Source organism: Hyperoodon ampullatus, assembly GCF_949752795.1.
Source record: "Hyperoodon ampullatus genome assembly, chromosome: 5".
Classification (NCBI taxonomy): domain Eukaryota; kingdom Metazoa; phylum Chordata; class Mammalia; order Artiodactyla; family Ziphiidae; genus Hyperoodon; species Hyperoodon ampullatus.
The window spans coordinates 133,974,815-133,993,547 of record NC_136918.1 but is presented as its reverse complement, the minus strand read 5'-3'; the positions used below and the strand labels follow the sequence as shown (position 1 = coordinate 133,993,547).

At 48.1% G+C, this 18,733-nt stretch overlaps 1 protein-coding gene across 5 annotated transcripts in view; it reads right to left on the bottom strand.

Annotated features, from left to right (window-relative positions):
- Nucleotides 1–18,733, bottom strand: part of EVA1C (eva-1 homolog C) — a gene marked incomplete at its 5' end in the record, with an annotated part of 84,544 nt that overhangs the window by 31,392 nt on the left and 34,419 nt on the right. For 3 of the 5 annotated variants that reach the window (XM_079704681.1, XM_079704682.1, XM_079704683.1), the window contains 3 exons: nucleotides 6,330–6,482; nucleotides 14,418–14,541; nucleotides 18,335–18,531. In XM_079704681.1, coding sequence (XP_079560807.1) covers nucleotides 6,330–6,482; nucleotides 14,418–14,541; nucleotides 18,335–18,531 — 474 coding nt within the window. Of the gene's footprint in view, nucleotides 1–6,329; nucleotides 6,483–14,417; nucleotides 14,542–18,334; nucleotides 18,551–18,733 lie in introns of all 5 variants that reach the window. The other 2 variants (XM_079704680.1, XM_079704684.1) reach the window with 2 other exon arrangements.

Sequence of the window (18,733 nt, the reverse complement as noted above, 5' to 3'; positions counted from 1 at the left end):
GTGCAAGCACAAATACAATAACCACAAAAACAAGGGGAAAGGCTCAAGGTCATTCAAAAATAAAGAAAAGCCAATAAAAAATATACAGAAAGGCCATTTTATACCTATTAACTTGGAAACATAAAGAAAAATCGTACAGAATGCTGCCCAAATTGCAGGGAAACCCACAGTTCTACGTCGCTGTTTACGCATATAAACTGGTACAAAAAGGTTCTGGAAAGACCTCTGGTGGTACCTGGGAAGAACTGTAAACATGCCCAGGCCCTCTTCTGGAATAAAACTTCTGGGAATTTATCCCAAGGAAATAATCCAGAGGAAAGAAAAAGCTACAAGCACAGGTTCCTTACACAGTGTTTATGGTATTTAAAAATCAGAAACAATGCAATAGGGACTTCCCTGGTGGTGCAGTGGTTAAGAATCCGCCTGCCAATGCAGGGGACACGGGTTCGAGCCCTGGTCAGGGAAGATCCCACATGCCGCGGAGCAACTAAGCCCGAGCGCCACAACTACTGAGCCTGCGCTCTAGAGCCCGTGCTCCGCAACAAGAGAAGCCACCACAATGAGAAGCCCTCACACCCCAATGAAGAGTAGCCCCTGTTCTCCACAACTAGAGAAAGCCCTCACGTAGCAACGAAGACCCAATGCAGCCAAAAAATAAATTAATTAATTTAAAAAAAAACCAACAATGAAACAGCCACCAGGGAATGGGTAAGTAACGTATATACTGTATCCCTTTAACAAGAGAGTGATTGACTTTGTCAGGATTTTGTTGGTCACGTGGAAAACCACCCGTGATATAAAGTTAAATTTCAAAGCGGAATTGAAATGTATCTACTTCAGAATTGCCATTATGTAAAAGTTGTTCTCTGGTCATCATACACCAGGACTTGGAAAAGATCCTGAAAAGAAAACTCTTTTCATTTGATGGGAAAAATCTGTGGCTGAATCTTTTCTTATTTCTGTTCAATACAATGAAGGTGCTTGTGCAGAACAATAATCATCACAACTCTTATCTTTTAGAAGTGGAAATGCTCTCGCTGGGTATCTGAGTGCTAAAGCCCCGCTCCACTTTGCTTTCTGACCGAGTATGGGGGGCTGCCCTGGGTACCCAGACTCTGAGCTGGTGGGGCTGCACCAGACTTTAGCTTATATGCAAGAGTAAAAGCACACACATCCCCTTTCAGAGGCCCAAGGTGAGACCCGACCACTTGGCTTTAGGCAACCATCCTCTCAAGTTCATGCCAGGTTCCGGGGTTAAAAATAAACAGCCCTTTCTCCTTCTTCCAAGTGCTGAGGCCCAGCTGCAGTAATAATTTGGAACGCAGAGCAGAGATCACACACCGGTGGCCCATGGACCGGATGTGGCCTGTAGGCATGTTTTGTTTGGCTCGCACGGTGTTTTAAAAGTTGAAAAATTTCACATTAAAAAAAAATTTCAGATTCCCAGCATCTCATGAGAGGGTGGAAGCTGTGACAACACCAGGCCCACATTCCAGGCCGGCAACCATCCACCTGCCAGAGGCCAGTGTGGGTGCCTCACTTAGGAAGGGAGGGCTCTGATTCATTCACAGGGCTCGAGATTCACACGGGCACCTGCTCTGTGCCAGGCTCTGCTCTGCTTGCTGGGAATTCCGCAGGAAAAAAGAGACACATCTCCTCTGCAGTGCTGGCCTTCTCCAGGGGAGAGAGACCATATGCACGTAAGTGACTATTTCCATGTTATGAAGACAATCAAATGGGGACAGCTCGAGTGGGATGGCAGGGACAAGGTGCCGTGCTGGCAGGCTGCCTCGGAAAACCTCTCTGAAATGACGTCTGAGTTGATTCCCGAATGACGAGACAGAGCTGGCCATGCAAAGATGTGGGGTGAGATTCCAGGCCAAAGGAAGAGCTTGTGCAAAGGCCCTGGGGTATGAATGAGTGTGGAGTGCTCCAAAGGTAGTGAAGGAAGGGGAGGGAGAAAGGCGGACCACAGCTGGGAGACTGGGTTTATTCTACTAGACAGAGTGAAGGGCTTTAAGTGGGGTGGGGGGATGTGATCTGATCTGATTTAAATAAAATCCCCCTGACTGCTAAGTGAAGAAGGCGCTAAGGGAGGGTATGGAATCGAGAAGCGAGGCCGGAGACCAGTCAAGAGGCAGCTCAGATGGTCCAGATGAGAGAAGCCCTGAGTGGGCTGGATACTGGATCTGGATACTGGGTACGGGGAGAGCCCAGAGGACTTGCAGACGCAGTGGATGGAAGACAGGGGGTCAAAAGAGGGTGCTTTTTTTTTTTTTTTTTTTTTTTTTGCGGTACGTGGGCCTCTCACTGCCGTGGCCTCTCCCGCTGCGGAGCACAGGCTCCAGACGCGCAGGCTCAGCGGCCATGGCTCACGGGCCCAGCCGCTCCGCGGCATGTGGGATCCTCCCGGACCGGGGCACGAACCCGTGTCCTCTGCATCGGCACGCGGACTCTCAACCACCGCGCCACCAGGGAAGCCCAAAAGAGGGTGCTTTTTAAGGTGGGTGATATTAAAGTGTGTTTATGCCAGAGGGAAGACTGATGATTTCTGTGGGGCGAACACGCCAAATTCAGTTGAAAACCCTTATGTACAGTTTACCTGGGCCTAGGAGTGGAGCATTTCTTAGCATTCAGTTAGACCAAGAAAATTCATCAGCACAGGCAGCCAGGGGTTCATATTTCTGCACACATGCACGGTTCTGCCCTTAAGTGCTAACCCGAAAGGTGAAACCAGAGGCCTCCACGTAAGGCTGGGGGACAAGATGAACGGGGCCCCGAGACGGTGAGGCGAAGGGGGCCCCTCAAGGACCCTCTCACTTTCCCTTGGACCCCTTTGCACTGCAGAGCCTAGGGCCAGAGGATCTCTGGCATTTGGGTGGTGGTTATGAGTACAGTGAAGAGCTTGACCCTCAGCCTCACGGGCCCTCAAGGGGCCACGGGCAGAGGCATGCAGCTGTGACGGGAGGGTGGGCAGGGGGTGAGGGGTGGGCAGGCCGTTTCTGCCATGTGACTTGGCCAGGGCTCAGGACTTTAAAACTGAACAGCCAAGCAAGGGGCACAGTCTCCCATTCACACACCCTTCCTGAGTCAACAAGGCTTATTCACGGCTGACCTGAGGAGTCCCTGAACTCTCTATGGAAACCTGTCTTTTAACCACGGGGTCTGCTAACGTTTTCTTTGGCTGATGACTTTTCCCTTTAAACCCAACTCCCATCCAACCTCCCAGGAACCTAAGGCAGTGACGTACGGAACGTCAGTCATTCAGCCTGCACACAGATCTACCTACCTGGCTGACCAACTTCTGCTCAAAAGAACTCCTAAGATAGATGTTACTTATTGCTGTCTCCCAAAACACACATGGCTAAGCTAGACTCAGTGAGCCCGAGAAATGGGATGTCCCACACTGATATTAAGAAGTGGAGTCCCGGGTTTCCCTGGTGGCCCAGTGGTTGAGAGTCCGCCTGCCGATGCAGGGGACACGGGTTCGTGCCCCGGTCCGGGAAGATCCCACATGCCGCAGAGTGGCTGGGCCCGTGAGCCATGGCCGCTGAGCCTGCGCGTCCGGAGCCTGTGCTCCGCAAAGGGAGAGGCCACAGCAGTGAGAGGCCCGCGTACCGCAAAAAAAAAAAAAAAAAAAAAAAAATAGAAGTGGAGTCCCTTTCTGTCGAAAGAGGTCAGATCACCAAGGGTGCCTTGTCCAGCTAAGCAAACCAGATAATACAGGGAGCCCCTGCAGGATGTTCAGGAGGGCAGTGATCAGATTTGCCTTTTAGAAGGTACCTCCGGCCACCCAGGGGAGAAAGCCATGCCTAGGGACAGGGGGACTCCTGTGATGACCAGGCAATGGTCCTTTGACCTAACGCAGCAGCAGGAACAAGGGAGAAGGGGGTGGAGACATTGTGAACACAGGCAGATGTTACATGGGAGGGAGAATGGAGTTTCCAAACTCACAAGTCACTTGCTGGAGCACCGGGCACTACGGACAGACAGCAGGAGCCACCCTCACAAGGGTCTCTCTGCCCACGTGGCAGGCAAGCCTGTTAAGACAGGAGCTAATTAAGAGAAGGATGTCCACTTCGGCCTGCTTCTGCTGTCTGCCTCGGCTGTCCTTCAGACGACCTTTTACCTTCCCGACGCAAGGGCCTTCCTTCCCTGAACGCTGGACGAGGGGCCTCGGAGACACGTGTGACACGCGTTCCTTGTGAATTGCTCTTTGGTTCTCTCTCCAGCCTCGCCTGAGAGTGTGACTGTGTAGCTAGGTCACTTTACGTTCTTCTTCTTCTTTTTTTTTTTTCCAGATCCAAGATATTAGTTATGTATAAACTTCTTTTTTAAATTAATGTTTAATTTCACATGTGATCCAGGAATCAATTGCAGCAATTTAACACATTAAGGAGCTCATTTCAGGTTTGATGAATAAAGTGCAACTTCTTGGGCCGTTTCACAACCGGTCTGTTCTCTCTGGTAACACGGCGGGTGGAGCTGAGGCCGTTTCACCACCGCAGACTGGGGCGTGTGATGGTTAATTTCATGTGTCATTTTGGCTAGGCTACAGTGCCCAGTGGTTTGGTCAGTGCCCAGTGGTTTGGTTATTGGGAAGGTATTTTTAAGATATGACTAACATTAGACATAGAAAATAAACTTATGGTTACTAAAGGGGAAAGGCGGGAGGGATAAATTAGGAGCTTGTGATGAACAGATACACACTACTATACATAAAATAGAGAAACATCAAAGACCTACTGTATAGCACAGGGAACTATTCAATATCTTGTAATAACCTATAATGGAAAAGAATTCGAAAAAGAATACACACACACACACACACACACACACACACACACATACATGTATAACTGAATCACCTTGCTGTACACCTGAAACATTGTAAATCAACTATACTCCAATTAAAAAAAAAAAGACATGGGGCTTCCCTGGTGGTGCAGTGGTTGAGAGTCCGCCTGCCGATGCAGGGGACGCGGGTTTGTGCCCTGGTCCAGGAGGATCCCACATGCCGCGGAGCGGCTGGGCCCGTGAGCCATGGCCGCTGAGCCTGCGTGTCCGGAGCCTGTGCTCCGCAACGGGAGAGGCCACAACAGTGAGAGACCCGCGTACCACAAAAAAAAAAAAAAAAAAAAAGATATGACTAACAGTAAATCAGCAGACTTTGAGTAATGCAGATCACCCTCCATAACGTGGGTGGACCTCAACCAATCCATGGAAGGCCTTAAGAGCAAAGACTGGGGTCATCTGAAAAAGGAGTTCTTCTCCAGGCCGCAACATAGAACTTCTGCCAGGGTTTCCAGCCTGCTGTCCTGCGGAATTCAAACTCAAGACTGAACATCAACTCTTACCTGAGTTTTCAGACTTCCAGCCTGCCCTGCAGGTTTCACATTTTGCCAACCTCCACAAATGTGTGAGCCAATTCTTTAAAATCAGTCTATCTATCTATCTATCTATCAATTATCTATCTATCAATCTACCTATCATCTATCTATCCATCTATCAATCTACCTATCTATCCATCTATCAATTATCTATCAATCTACCTATCATCTATCTATCCATCTATCAATTATCTATCAATCTACCTATCATCTATCTATCTATCTATCCATCTATCTATCTCCTATTGGCTCCGTTTCTCTGGAGAACCCCAATAATAACAGAGGGTGACTTTGAAGGGTGAGCTCTCAGGCGTGTCGGGCCATCATCTCAGCTCCAAACTGCGGACTTCTAAGAATGACTCGCTGAGCTCTGCTCTAGCCTGAGCATAGCCTCCGGGCCTTAGCATGGGCTCTTGTCCCCACCTGGACGCCGTCCCCAGGACCTGCAGGCTCTCCCCCTCCGAGGCTCTGCTCAGCACGCCCATCACTGCGCAACACTGTGCCTCCCTGCAGCATCCTCTGCGTGCTCTCCCGCCTTTCCTCCCTCCCTTCCTCGTGTGCTTTTCCCTTTAAGGCTTATGTGCACCAGAAGTGCGACACATTAGCTCATTTATTATCTGCTTTCTCATTGCCTCCTCATCCACTGCTGGAAGGTCAGCTCCAGGGAGACTCTGTGCTGGTCATTGATGCCTCCCCCATGCCTAGAACAGGCCCTGCATACAGCAGGTGCTCAGTAAATCCTCGGTGTAGACTAACTGAACAACAGACTGATTCCAGAATGTGGGGCACAGGGAGACAGGACCCTGGGGGGTGGTTTCCGCCTGCCCTTGACTTTCCCTCTAGTCCAGGTACCAGCCAGCGCGTGGCCTCCTTCCTTAGGGACCGGAGCCCTAATTTCCTCCCACAGCACCCTGAGCACAGCCACGTAAAGACACATACCAAAGGGGGGGAGCCACGTGGCTTTCGAGGAGCAGACGTCCCTCTCCTGGGTCTTCCTGCCATAGGTCGCTGAGTAGATGTTGAGAAACTTGGATTCGTGGCAGTGCAGTTTCAGCTCGTGGTCTTCACACACAGTTTTGTTTTTTAATTCATCTGAAGCAGAAACAAAAATCGGTGGCACCATCAGCTTCCTCAGAAGGAATCGGTAAGCACTGCCCGCGTCCCGGCCAGGTCCCATCCCCCGTGGGGCTGCACCCCAGGAAGGGGAGAGTCGGGATGGCCCTGCCTGCCATGGGCTCTCTGACCCTGCAAAATCCTCTGCAGGAAGAGGGTCAACAAGTGCAAAGACCCAGGAGTTACACTAAGGACCAAACGGAGGAGGAGAGATGCCAGGGTGAAGACAGCAGGGCTCCCTGGGCCAGGTCCTGGGACAGGCCATAAAGGGAGTTTCTCTCTCTCCCCACCTGAGGTCCCACATTCCTTAATCGAAGGGAGCCTTTTCTCAAATGCCATACTGGGACTCACACAGATAGAGACCAGGAATTACCTGATGGAAAATTAAGTTCAGGAGAGAGTCCAGCTAAACCGCACCACCCAACTTCATAACATTCTAGTATTCTGTTTGTGTATTTACAAAGAGAAAGAGAAATGTTAGGAAAGTAAATTATTTCCTTGTCTAGGAAAGAAAAAAAACAAGGCACTGTGTCTGTGAAGGATCGCTCTTTGAAACAACAAGGTCGTATTGTATAGCACAGGGAACTATAGTCAATATCATGTAATAAACCATAATGCAAAAGAAGATGAAAAAGAATATTAAAAAAAAAGAATCCCTCTTTGAAGAGGTGTGAAGAGTTGGCCCCAAGTCTGGTGATCCAGGAACAACGGGCCCTTGGACTGGCATGGGTCCTAGGAGAGGACGATTCCAGCTTATAGTTTGTTCCCAAAGAATTTAGGAAAAGTTTATTTGTTTATTCCGTGTACCACAGTGAAACTTCCCTTTGCAACGTCATACAGAGTTGACATGATAAATGCGCCCTGGAGAAAATACAGTTCATTGGTTTTTTTTAAAAGGGTGTCCCCAAAAATCATTCAATTGACTAAAATGTTTTAATAATGATTTGATTTTTTAAAGTAGTAATAGTTAACACTGCAGACACAAGACTACTTAACTGTGATTCTATTTCTCTGAGCTATCCAGAAAAGGCAAACCTCTAGAGACAGAATGAAGATTAGTGGTCTTCTGAGGCTGAGAGCTGGGGACATGAAGTGACAATGACAAATGGACACAAGGAAATATTTTCAGATGATGGAAATGTTCTATTGCTGGACTGTTGCGGCTGCACAACTCAGTACATTTACGAAAAATCATTGAATTGTACAGTTAAAATGGGTGAATGTTTTGCTATGTAAATTACACCTCACCAAATATATTTTAAAAATAACAATAGCTGATGTCTACTGAGCACCTTCTCTGAACTTAGGCCTTGTTCTAGGATCTTTAAATGTATCAGTGAATTTACTACTCAAAACAGCCCTTCTGTGAGCCACCTCTTTACATCCTTTGCATGTTCTGTTTCGGATTTTTAGAAATCACTTGTAGGAGTGATTCATAGATTCTGGATGCTACCCTTTGAACTTTTGTCTCTTACATGTTATAAATGTCTTTGCCTAGCCTCCCACTTATTTTACACCTTGCAAGATAAAAGCAAAGCAAAACATAAAGGGGACCATGGTTACTTCTTTGCATGTGTGGTTCTCTCCCTCCCTCACCCAAACGTTTGTCTAAGAAAAATCATGAAAAAATGCTAGCCCCACTGTATCACCCCAGTCCTAGTTTTTTCTACTTTGAGGCACATCTTTCAGCCAGACAAGCATTGGTGCCAACGGCAAACAAGAGCTAAATTCCAGGAGCTGCTCAGGGTGTCATGGGCTGCCTAGGATGGGGAGAAAGAGGCAGGAAAACTAGCCCACACCCTCCATCACCTTCACAGTCAACCTGTCTTTCACTTCTCTCTCCCATTCATGTTTTTGTTCCACTTTTCGTTCCTGGATTGGAGGTGCAGCCTGATCCCCTGAAACCAAAGTTTTCCAATTGTCATTTGAGGCCCATTAATAGGTCATGAAATTAATTTGCTGAGTTGTGATTAGAAATTTAAAAAAAAAAAGAATAGTTCAGAAAACATCAAAGTGCATCACGCAAAGTAAGGATAAACACTAGTTTATAAAAGGTGTTTTCGGTTGAGTGTGCAGTTATGTAGGGCCAAAATGTAAAATGTTTTTCTCACTCGGGGTTGTGATCAAACCAATCTGAAATTCCCTGCAGAAGAAGAAGGCGTGAGCAGTAAACATCAGGGCAGCGGTGGCCGGTGGGACCTTCACATCCTGGAATTGCTGATGCTTAAGTCCCAAACTTAAAACGTGAAAGCAAATAATTTCCTAAAAGAAATGCCACCTTTCGGTAACTTGTAAATTCCCATGCCTTTCTCCTGAAAACAGAGACGTAGCAGTGAGGCCAAACTTCTGAACTGCTTGAAGGAAAAAGTTTAGGATCTCAAGATTACCATCAGCTCTGGTGCTGGAAAACTCGGGCGATGGTTCTTTAAAACATGAGGATGGGAAGATTCATGAACGACAGGTGCAGAGGAGAAACCAGGTTACAGATGCTCACAGGGTCATCATCCTCTGTAGTATGTGAACATAGCTGAGGACCCATCAGAGGAGGAAAAAGTCAGGTGATGACTAAGCAAATGTCTAGGAGGCCCTTTACCCACTCACTGAAATCTTAATATAACAGTTTAAACTTAGAGCCAAGAAAAGTTTTGTTTTCTTTTTCTAAATAAAAAGAACACTGTGTCTGACCTTGACATTGGAGGGGTTTGATTTCGGTGAGTCATATCCGCACTGGTATGAGTTTTTCTGTGCTTTGGATGAGTAAACACTAAATCCCACCAACACCGAAATATCGCCTGACTTCAAAAGTCCAGCGTGAGCAATGGCCTTTGATGCAGAACAGAGGGCCTAGCAGACACACCAGAAGAGCTCAAGTACCCTTCCAGCTAGAAGAATACCAAAAATGCTAAGAATTTTTGGTGAACTGCCTTCCATTGGCAGAGCTTGCCAAAAAGGAGAAGGGAGAAAACAGGATGAAAAGCAAGCCTTATCTCTGTAATCCGGAAACTTTTCAACAGGAATGGTTTCTTTCTTTTCTTATCAGAATTTTAAAAAATGAGATGAGTTTTTTTAAGGCATGTCATGAAATGCATTTAGTAGCCCCCATCTCTCTGATTTATTAAGACACGTTCATGAAAGGTTCCAGCCTCGGTACCAGCCAAACTCACCCAGAGTAACATGACACTCCCATGTAAGGCCTCCAGTGATTTCTGTCCCCAGAATATGGGCAAATCATCTCCTGGAATGGAGGCGCCTGGGAGTGTCACATTATGTGCTTGGAGGTTACCGCTGTACGATGTTGAGTCCTTTGGTTCCTTGGGGATGTACTAATTCACTGTCACCTAAGAGTGACATTTCTGGGTTCTAAAATGGGACCATTAACATAATTGCTGCTTTTTTTAGAGAACTAGAATTTGTGTTAGAGCTGGGTTAGAGTGTGGGCAGCCTTCCAGAAACGGGTTGCCAACATCTCTGTGGGTTTGGATGGTTCACCCAGGAGACTGGGTAGAGGTACAACCATGACTCTGCTTAAAGGGCAACAGCAACAAATTCTCTCTCCTAATTAGAGGTCTTTGTGTGCGATGCATTCCTCTTTAACACTGCATATGGACTTCCCAGGTAACGCAGTGGTTAAGAATCCGCCTGCCAATGCAGGGGACACAGGTTCGAGCCCTGATCTGGGAAGATCCCACATGCCGCGGTACAATTAAGCCCGTACGCCACAACTACCGAGCCTGTGCTCTAGAGCCTGTGCTCCGCAACAAGAGAAGCCACCACAATGAGAAGTCCACGCACTGCAACAAAGAGCAGCCCCAGCTCGCCGCAACTAGAGAAAGCCCACGTGCACAGCAACGAAGACCCAAAGCAGCCAAAAAATAAACAAATTTATAAAAACAAATGAACAAACAAAAAACAATGCATAGACACATCTGCATATCAGCAGTGGCCTTTCAAAGATGGGCATGTGGAGTGATCTGCCATGACGGGAACATGTTATTATTGACATTATTTATGACTGCCAGGGCATGGCAATGTTAACATGCAGACAGATACTTGGTCTCTTTTATTGTGTTTTTAAATTCTCAGCAGACAGGGCACCCTGCTACTGCCTGCACTCAGGGCAGACCGCACCCACCCTGCACCCCCAGCCATTGGTATATCACTGCCTTTCAGTCATTCACATCTTTAGCAAGAATTACTTTAATCTGCCTCTTGGAATAACAGCTACCGATCGCTGAGCTCAACTCCATGACAGGAGCTGTGCTAAGCATTTTACGTACAGCACTGTAGTTTTAGTCTTTACAACAGCCCTAGGTAGAGGGTGCTTTATCTTCTTTTTATAATTGAGTTATGGAGCCTCAGAAAGTTTCCCTCCACTGCTCAAGGTTGCACAGCAGCTCCACAGCAGACAGGAACATGAACCCTAAATTCAAAGACTCACTGAAACCAAAATTCTCTGAAGGGATGATATTTAGGAAGTGAAGCATGGCACACGATCGGGGAAAAGAAGATTCTAGTGAGGACTGTTGGTAAAATACTCTCCAAAAAACAAACATACAAGTAAGCCCTGATTTGTAGCCTTGGCCACTTTCCCTGGTGTAAGTACTTCCATCAGGGCAGATTTCACTGCACACAGGCACGGCTGGGAAGAGATGGGTATAACTGGCTCTCACGGTAACAGCTGGCTCCATGAGTACCTGGGTGCAGCCGTGGGGCCTTTGGACCATTAGAGTGTTATGCAGGGGCTGGAACTGGGGCCATGGAGAAGAGCCTCAGGAGGTGACAGGGTTACAGAAAAAGAGGCAGGAGGGTGCAGGGACCTCACTTCCACCCCTACTTCACAGCAGCAATAGGGGCTGCCACCTAAACGGCAGTGCTTCAGGTCACCAATGTCCAGGTCACACGAGGGGCTCTGGTTTCGTTTCATTTGTTCATTCGTTCGTTCATTTATTTATTTATTTATGGCTGCGTTGAGTCTTCGTTGCTGTGCGCAGGCTTCTCACTGTGGTGGGTTCTAGGTTCATGGGCACAGTAGTTGTGGCTCGTGGGCTCAGTAGTTGTGGCTCGCGGGCTCTAGAGCGCAGGCTTCAGGAGTTGTGGTGCATGGGCTTAGTTGCTCCACGGCATGTGGGATCTTCCCGGACCAGGGCGCGAACCCATGTCCCCTACACTGACAGGCGGATTCTTAACCACTGCACCACCAGCGAAGCCCAGGGGCTCTGGTCTGAATGTTTGTGTCCTCGTACAATTCATATGCTGAAATCTTAATGCCCATGTGATGGTATCAGGAGGTGGGGCTTTTGGGAGGTGATGAGGTCACGAGTGCACAGCCCCCATGAATGGGATCCGTGCTCTGGTACACGAGACCCCAGAGAGATTCCTTGCCCCTCCGCCGTGTGGTTAGAGCAGAAAGGACAGCCACCTATGAGGAAGCAGGCCCTCAGCAGGTACCAAATCTACACCTTAATCCTGGCCTTCCCAGCCTCCAGAATTGAGAGAAATGAATTTCTGTTGATTATAAGCCACTTAATGTATGGCATTTTGTTGTAGTAATTCAAACGGACTAAGATGCAAGGGTTCTGCCCCTCAAATCTGTTATACACGGGGCAGCCAGAGGGGCCTCCACCACCCCAGCCGAGGAGCCTCCCTTCTTCAATGCTGCCCTACGGGAAGACTCCACCCCCTTCCCTGGCCATCAGGGCCCTGGATCGTGCTCCAGCTCTCTGCCTAGGGCTCTTTTGCTCCTTCCAGCCCCCGTACCACCCTGTGCCACCCCTGCCACAGGCCTCTGTGAGGAGTCAGCTTTCTGTGCTCTGACTCCACCCCAGAAGGTTGTCACCATCTGCCGGGAAAGCCTTCCCTGAGTTCCTGCCGAGGTCAATTCCTCCTGTGAGCTTCTTGCACAGTACCAAGGGCGCAGGGGTCTTCTTTAGATATTTCTTTGGACAGAGAAGGTCCTTCAGGAGAAAGGAGATCTTTGGCTTAGAATCTAAAGGATGAGAAGCAACTGGCTATGTGAAGATCTCAATAAATGCTCGCTTTATGAAGGGACATTGGAAATCACCCAAGACAGAACCACCATCCAGGAATCCTCTGTGAGATGTGAGTTCTCTTCATAACCAAAACGTGGCCCACATCTGTGCACAGCAGGTGCTTAATAAGTGTTCGAGGAAATGAAATTAGCAAACAGACCTAACTGCCCACTGTAGAAACAAGGCTGTGGCCCAGCCCTGGCTTACCCAGGGTCTTGTCAATTTCATAAGGGTATTTTCACTTCTTCTAAAGGCCGGTCCTGCCCAACTTTTTATTATGAACTATTTCCAACATATAGAAAATGTGAGAGAATATCGCAATAAACGGGCAGAAGAGAAAAAGAAGGCAAAGCTAAGGCAGTCAAGGGGGAGGCCAAGGGCATGGCCAAAAACATGGCCAGGGCGTGGTCAAGGGTGTGGTCATTTTTTGAGATTCAACAGAGGGAGGATGCCACTAAAAACGTGGGGACTTAGAAGTGATTTTCCTCAGTCTGCGGGGTAGGGCAGGAGTTGGTGAGAATTCCTGGGTGGGGAGCAGGGGACTTTAGGCTGTTCTGCAAACTTTGGGCCTGCTTGTGAGAGCTTGTGATTGTGTGTGCTTGTGAGTGAGTGTGTGTATGTGGTATGACTACATGTGTGACAGTGCCTATGTGTATAATAGTGTGTATGGGTGTGACAGTGTATACATGTGAGAGTCCAGGTGTGTGCATCGTGTGTGATAGCATGTGCATTGTGAGTGTGTGATAGCGAGTGCATTGTGAGTGTGTCATAGTGTGTATATGGGTGCACGTGTGAGTATGAGTGAGTTTGAGTGTGTGTTTGGATGCAGAGTAGGGGTGCTGAGCCATAGGGCTGTTCTAAGGTATCTGGGTCCCAGCAAGGAAAGGATTTGAGACAGAAGCCTGGATATTTGCCAAAGCATCCAGGGCTTTCTCTGAAGACGTGTGCCTGAGACCATTCCATGCGTATGGCTGATGCCTCACCCACCACAGGAACCCAGGCCACCAGTGTCTTGGGAGATGCTGGGCTCCAGAGGCAGAAACCAACACAGAACAAGATGCAAAAAAATGAGAACGGTTGCATTGTTGTGGCAGTACAGAATTTTACAAATTATTATCTCTGACGTTTGGCTAAGTGTTGTTGCTAGAGCACTGCTGTCTTTCAACAAGTTTTCCAAGCATTACCAGGAACCTGTAATGACCTATGGCTTCTCTCAGGCAGACCCTCCACGCCTGGAGGTGTGACCTCCTCATGGAACACCAATTATTTTTAGCCTGCAATGGATCAACCACAAAACTGGTGTGCGTTAGAAATGGCGAAAGTTAGTGGAGAGAAGTGCAAGAAGCAGAACAGAAGAGCTTGCTCCTGCCAAGTCCTCTTCCTCTTTCTTTCTCCTAAGGAAACATGCTGCTTCAGGAGCCCCCGCTGAAGGTGACAGTGGGAAGAAGCCAGTCTGTAAAGATCTGGAATCGTGGGCTCAGGTGGCAGCTGTGCCACCAGCCCCCTCAGAAGAATAAGTCACCCTGCAGCCGGGGGAGGAGGAGCCTCATAACAAGCCTTCCTCTGAAAAGGAGAACCAGCTCCTCATGTTGGGGAAAAGCCATTGCAGTCACTTGTCACCTGGCATCCTTAGCATCAGTACAACCAAGTTTTACATATTAGGAAGGATTTTTTAAAATTCAGGGATTTGCAAGAATGCACACAGATCGGTATGCGTGTGCACACAACACGCACACAAATACACAGAAACTAAAAAACCAGGTGGGATGGGGCTCCGACATTCCTATGAACAAGAGTTTCAAAGCTGGACGAACGTCAGCTGGCGGAGCATTTTCGTCAGGGAACCCACCCCCTGCACATGCTGTGCCCCTCGCAAGTTACTTACTAGGTTGGCATTTAAAGGAGACCAGGAGGTATTTACTGCTTCCTGGACAAAGGTCAGGTCCAAAAACACGGCTATTGACCAGGAGGTGGCAGGTCCGCTGGTTCTGGCATTCGTCCAGCACCTTCTAAAATGAGGGGGTAGAAAAGGGATAGGCTTGAGAACCACACGCAGTGTCTGTGAGACTCCACACCTGGGCTGCTCTGGGCTCTCAGGAGGAAGGGCACCTGCCTGCCTGGCCTGGGGCTCACGTTTTAAAACCTTCTCGCTGGTACCAGCTGTGTCTAAGATGGAAGCACCCGCACGCGGCTGACCAGGTCGGCTGCCTATCTCCCCATGTCTCCCCCAAAACGAAACCTGCTCCGAGAGTGCCAGGCCTCCCTCAGAAAACCAGCTCCTATTTGGTTCACCTGGCACCACTGCTAACAGTTTTGGCAAGAGTGCTGCATCATGGAGGCTCCCAGGGACGGGAGCAGGATCAGGGTACCGTGGAGTGTGGACTGGAGGGGACTCGGAGGCCCCCGTCTGGGAGGGATCCCTGGTTTTAAAGCTGACAGAGGGCTATGGGGAGCGGGAATCGTAATCACAGCTCCACATCCTTAGAAACACCTGACGCTAGCCACAGGGGAGCTCAGCATTTGGGGGACGCCTTGGAGACCCCAACCCAAACACAGGCCAACAAATGAAAATTAAAAAGCTGACTCCCTAGGAGGTGGGTCAAAAAGGATCTTGCTGTGATTTATGTCATAGAGTGTTCTGCCAATGTTTTCCTCTAAGAGTTTGATAGTTTCTGGCCTTACATTTAGGTCTTTAATCCATTTTGAGCTTATTTTTGTGCATGGTGCTAGGGAGTGTTCTAATCTCATACTTTTACATGTACCTGTCCAGTTTTCCCAGCACCACTTGTTGAAGAGGCTGTCTTTTCTCCACTGTATATTCTTGCCTCCTTTATCAAAGATAAGGTGACCATATGTGCGTGGGTTTATCTCTGGGCTTTCTGTCCTGTTCCATTGATCTATATTTCTGTTTTTGTGCCAGTACCATACTGTCTTGATTACTGTAGCTTTGTAGTATAGTCTAAAGTCAGGGAGCCTGATTCCTCCTCGAGTCTGTCATATGGAGTGAAGTAAGTCAGAAAGAGAAAAACAAATACCATATGCTAACACATATATATGGAATCTAAGAAGAAAATAAAAAGGTCCTAGGGGTAAGACGGGAGTAAAGACACAGACCTACTAGAGCATGGACTTGAGGATATGGGGAGGGGGAAGGGTACGCTGTGACAAAGTGAGAGAGTGGCATGGACATATATACACTACCAAATGTAAAATAAATAGCTAGTGGGAAGCAGCCGCATAGCACAGACAGATCAGCTCGGTGCTTTGTGACCACCTAGAGGGGTGGGACAGGGAGTGGGGGAGGGAGGGAGACACAAGAGGGAAGAGATATGGGAACATATGTATATATATAACTGATTCACTTTGTTATAAAGCAGAAACTAACACACCATTGTAAAGCAATTATACTCCAGTAAAGAGGTTAAAAAAAAAAAAAAAGCTGATTCCCACCCGCGCTAACCTCAAGGGCATGGGACCCACTTTTCCTGGTGGAGCAATTTTCTGGGTGGAATATGCAGGCGTTCTGTTGAGCATTTGGCTTAAAATTTTTCCTTCATAAAAATAACAATAAAAATAAGCTTTCCTTCGAATCTCTCCCGACCTTTTCCAGGCAGATCACACCTTTGTGAGTGAGTCTGCTCTATGGAAGCTCGGGGAATGCCCAATACTGGGTCGCACATGGGCCAGCGTCGCACTGCTACCCTTCCAGCTCCTAAACAGATCAGGCCCTGCCGACGACAAACACAGAGGTCCTCCACACCAAGTACAGTAAAAATGTTCCCAAGAATCTACTTATTACTATTGGACTGAATTTAGTGCAGATTCACGAGCCTGTCTGAGTCGCCATGTTCTCATAGTGGCTCATTGAATATCTCCGTGAAGAATGCTGGCCCTACCAGGTATTCCCCGTCACCTCAGGGGCCCCATGGATGTGCATAAAATCAGGAAAAATGACCAGGGAAAACCCAAGGACCCCCAGATGATGGTGCATATTCCATGGCCGAGGGTATCGTGAAATAACTCAGCCCTTGGATGGCTCTTCGTGTTACAGCCATGGAATGGGACCCAAGGGCAGAGCTCTTTCCAAACTGTATTACAGCTGGAAATTGCAGAGAGGGCACTTCCTATAGCCATTTAGTCATGGGCTAGATCAGGTGAGGTGCTCCTGCGTGGACATCAACCTGTTCTCTCCTACTTTAAGCAACTGCCCCCGAGGAAGCACCTTGCCTCAGCTCCCAAACACAGGTTAAAAGACAAAGTAAAGGATCTCCTAGCACGCGGGGATGTTTCTGGCAAACAAACCCTCCCCACAACATCAGAATTGTGTTCACAAATTCTGACTTGTCTGCCCGGTTATGGCAACATCCTCTTCCCTCGGGGATGCCTGGCAGAGGCAGGTGCCCGTGTTGGAGGATGAGGTGCCTGTGTTTTGGAACTGCAGGATGCCAGGAGTTCATACTTTTACAAAGCAGGCACTGCCGCCCTGCTGGCACTGGCCACATTCTTTTTATGCCCCTAGGAGGGCAGCAGAAAGCCTGGGTACCAGGGATAGGTGGGCAAGAGTGTTGCGGGGAGGAAAGGGAACATTCTCAAGGTACAGGGAAGGATTGGGGGTAGGGTGGGGCACACAAGGAAAGTAACTGCTTGTCTCCAAAAGACACACGTTGTCTCTCCTCAGGGTGTGGAAACCAGGGGATTCATTCAAACACATTCTTCTGGCTCCTCAGTTGGTGTCTTTACCAATCACACGACCACCCAGGTCCTACAATGCTTAGCTTGGAAGCAATACATAGTAGACAAAACAGAAAAACCCTTACATGATCATTTTATGTTTGCTTCCCCTCTTCCGGCCTTAGGGAGAGCTGCACAGCATTAGAGCTAATTCCATTTCTCCTCAGTCCTCCTAGGAAATTTACCAACACCCACATTTCCCACAACTGACAAAATCAAGCTGACATCTAATTTGCCACCTATCTGCTCTAACCACCGTGACTTCAATGGATTCATAGGGAACTTTGGAGGCATTAAAAAAATCCAAGGCCAAGTGACTCCATAATCTTAGCTAACTAGTTAGAAATGTTGAGGGGCCTGGGAGAGCAGAATAGAGGTTGTTTGGATAATTGAAAGCCAGAGAGTCTAAAATCATCGTTGTTATATTAGTTTTGACCTCCCCGTAGACCACATATTTCCCCAATGCCGACTGAAAAAGGAATGAGTCAGCCACCCCCCAGCCCTAATTCCTGGTACTATCAAGGACGAACCAGCAGAAACTGCCCAAAATAGCTCTAAACAAGAAGAACATGATTATCTACAACTGGAGAAGCAAACCATAAAAAAAAAAAAGATAATTAGTGATATTCCCCTTCCTTGAGTGCATTCTCTAAGAATTTGTTCATGGCTTCTGATGTCTGCCTTGTGGTTTCCACTTAAGAATGCACAGCCTTTCCTCTCTCCCCGGGTACTGATAGGCAACGTAGGCCTGGAGGTTAAAGCCCAACATGATGATACTTTACTTTATTGCAGGGAGGACTGTGCCTATGAGTAACTTCATTCTGCAAGTGTATTAAGGGAGCTCTCCAATAAGCAGGAATTCTATTTAGACTCGTTGGGTAAAGAATCCTTTTGAGAAGCAAAGAAGAGCTCGCCTGCAAAATTTGTGATGTGTCTACATTGAGATCTTCATGGAGCGGGTTTGCTTTGAATACACTATAGAATCACAAGTATAGAGACAGAGAGGGAGACAGAGAGGGAGAGAGAGAGAAATCCGTTTTGTCATCTTAAACCATCTATGAAAGGCAATACCTGCAGTGTGGTGGGCGCCACACAGGTTAAGCTGTCTTCTCTCTGAGCGGCAGGCTGCTGAGCACTACACGTTTGGTAATCTTGCCCATAAAATGCCGATTGTACGCTTATCGTCGAATGCCGAGGGCACCGCAGATCCAGATGGTCCCCGTCACAGGCATAGGCGGTGTGGTTTTGCAGGAGTTTGGTTAGGTAACCTGGAAAATATGCAGCTGGGTTACAAGAGGCCCAGAAGCTCACCACTCCTGCATGGATTTTGGAGCGGGAGGACCTCAGCTCCCCGGAGGGAGGAGCTGGTCAGTGAGGAAGGTGTGGGCGGGGCCTCCTCAGCTGCTCCCTGGACAGGACACCAGACAGGCCCCGAGCTGGGGCGGAGGGAGCGGATGCTCGTTTTTCCGT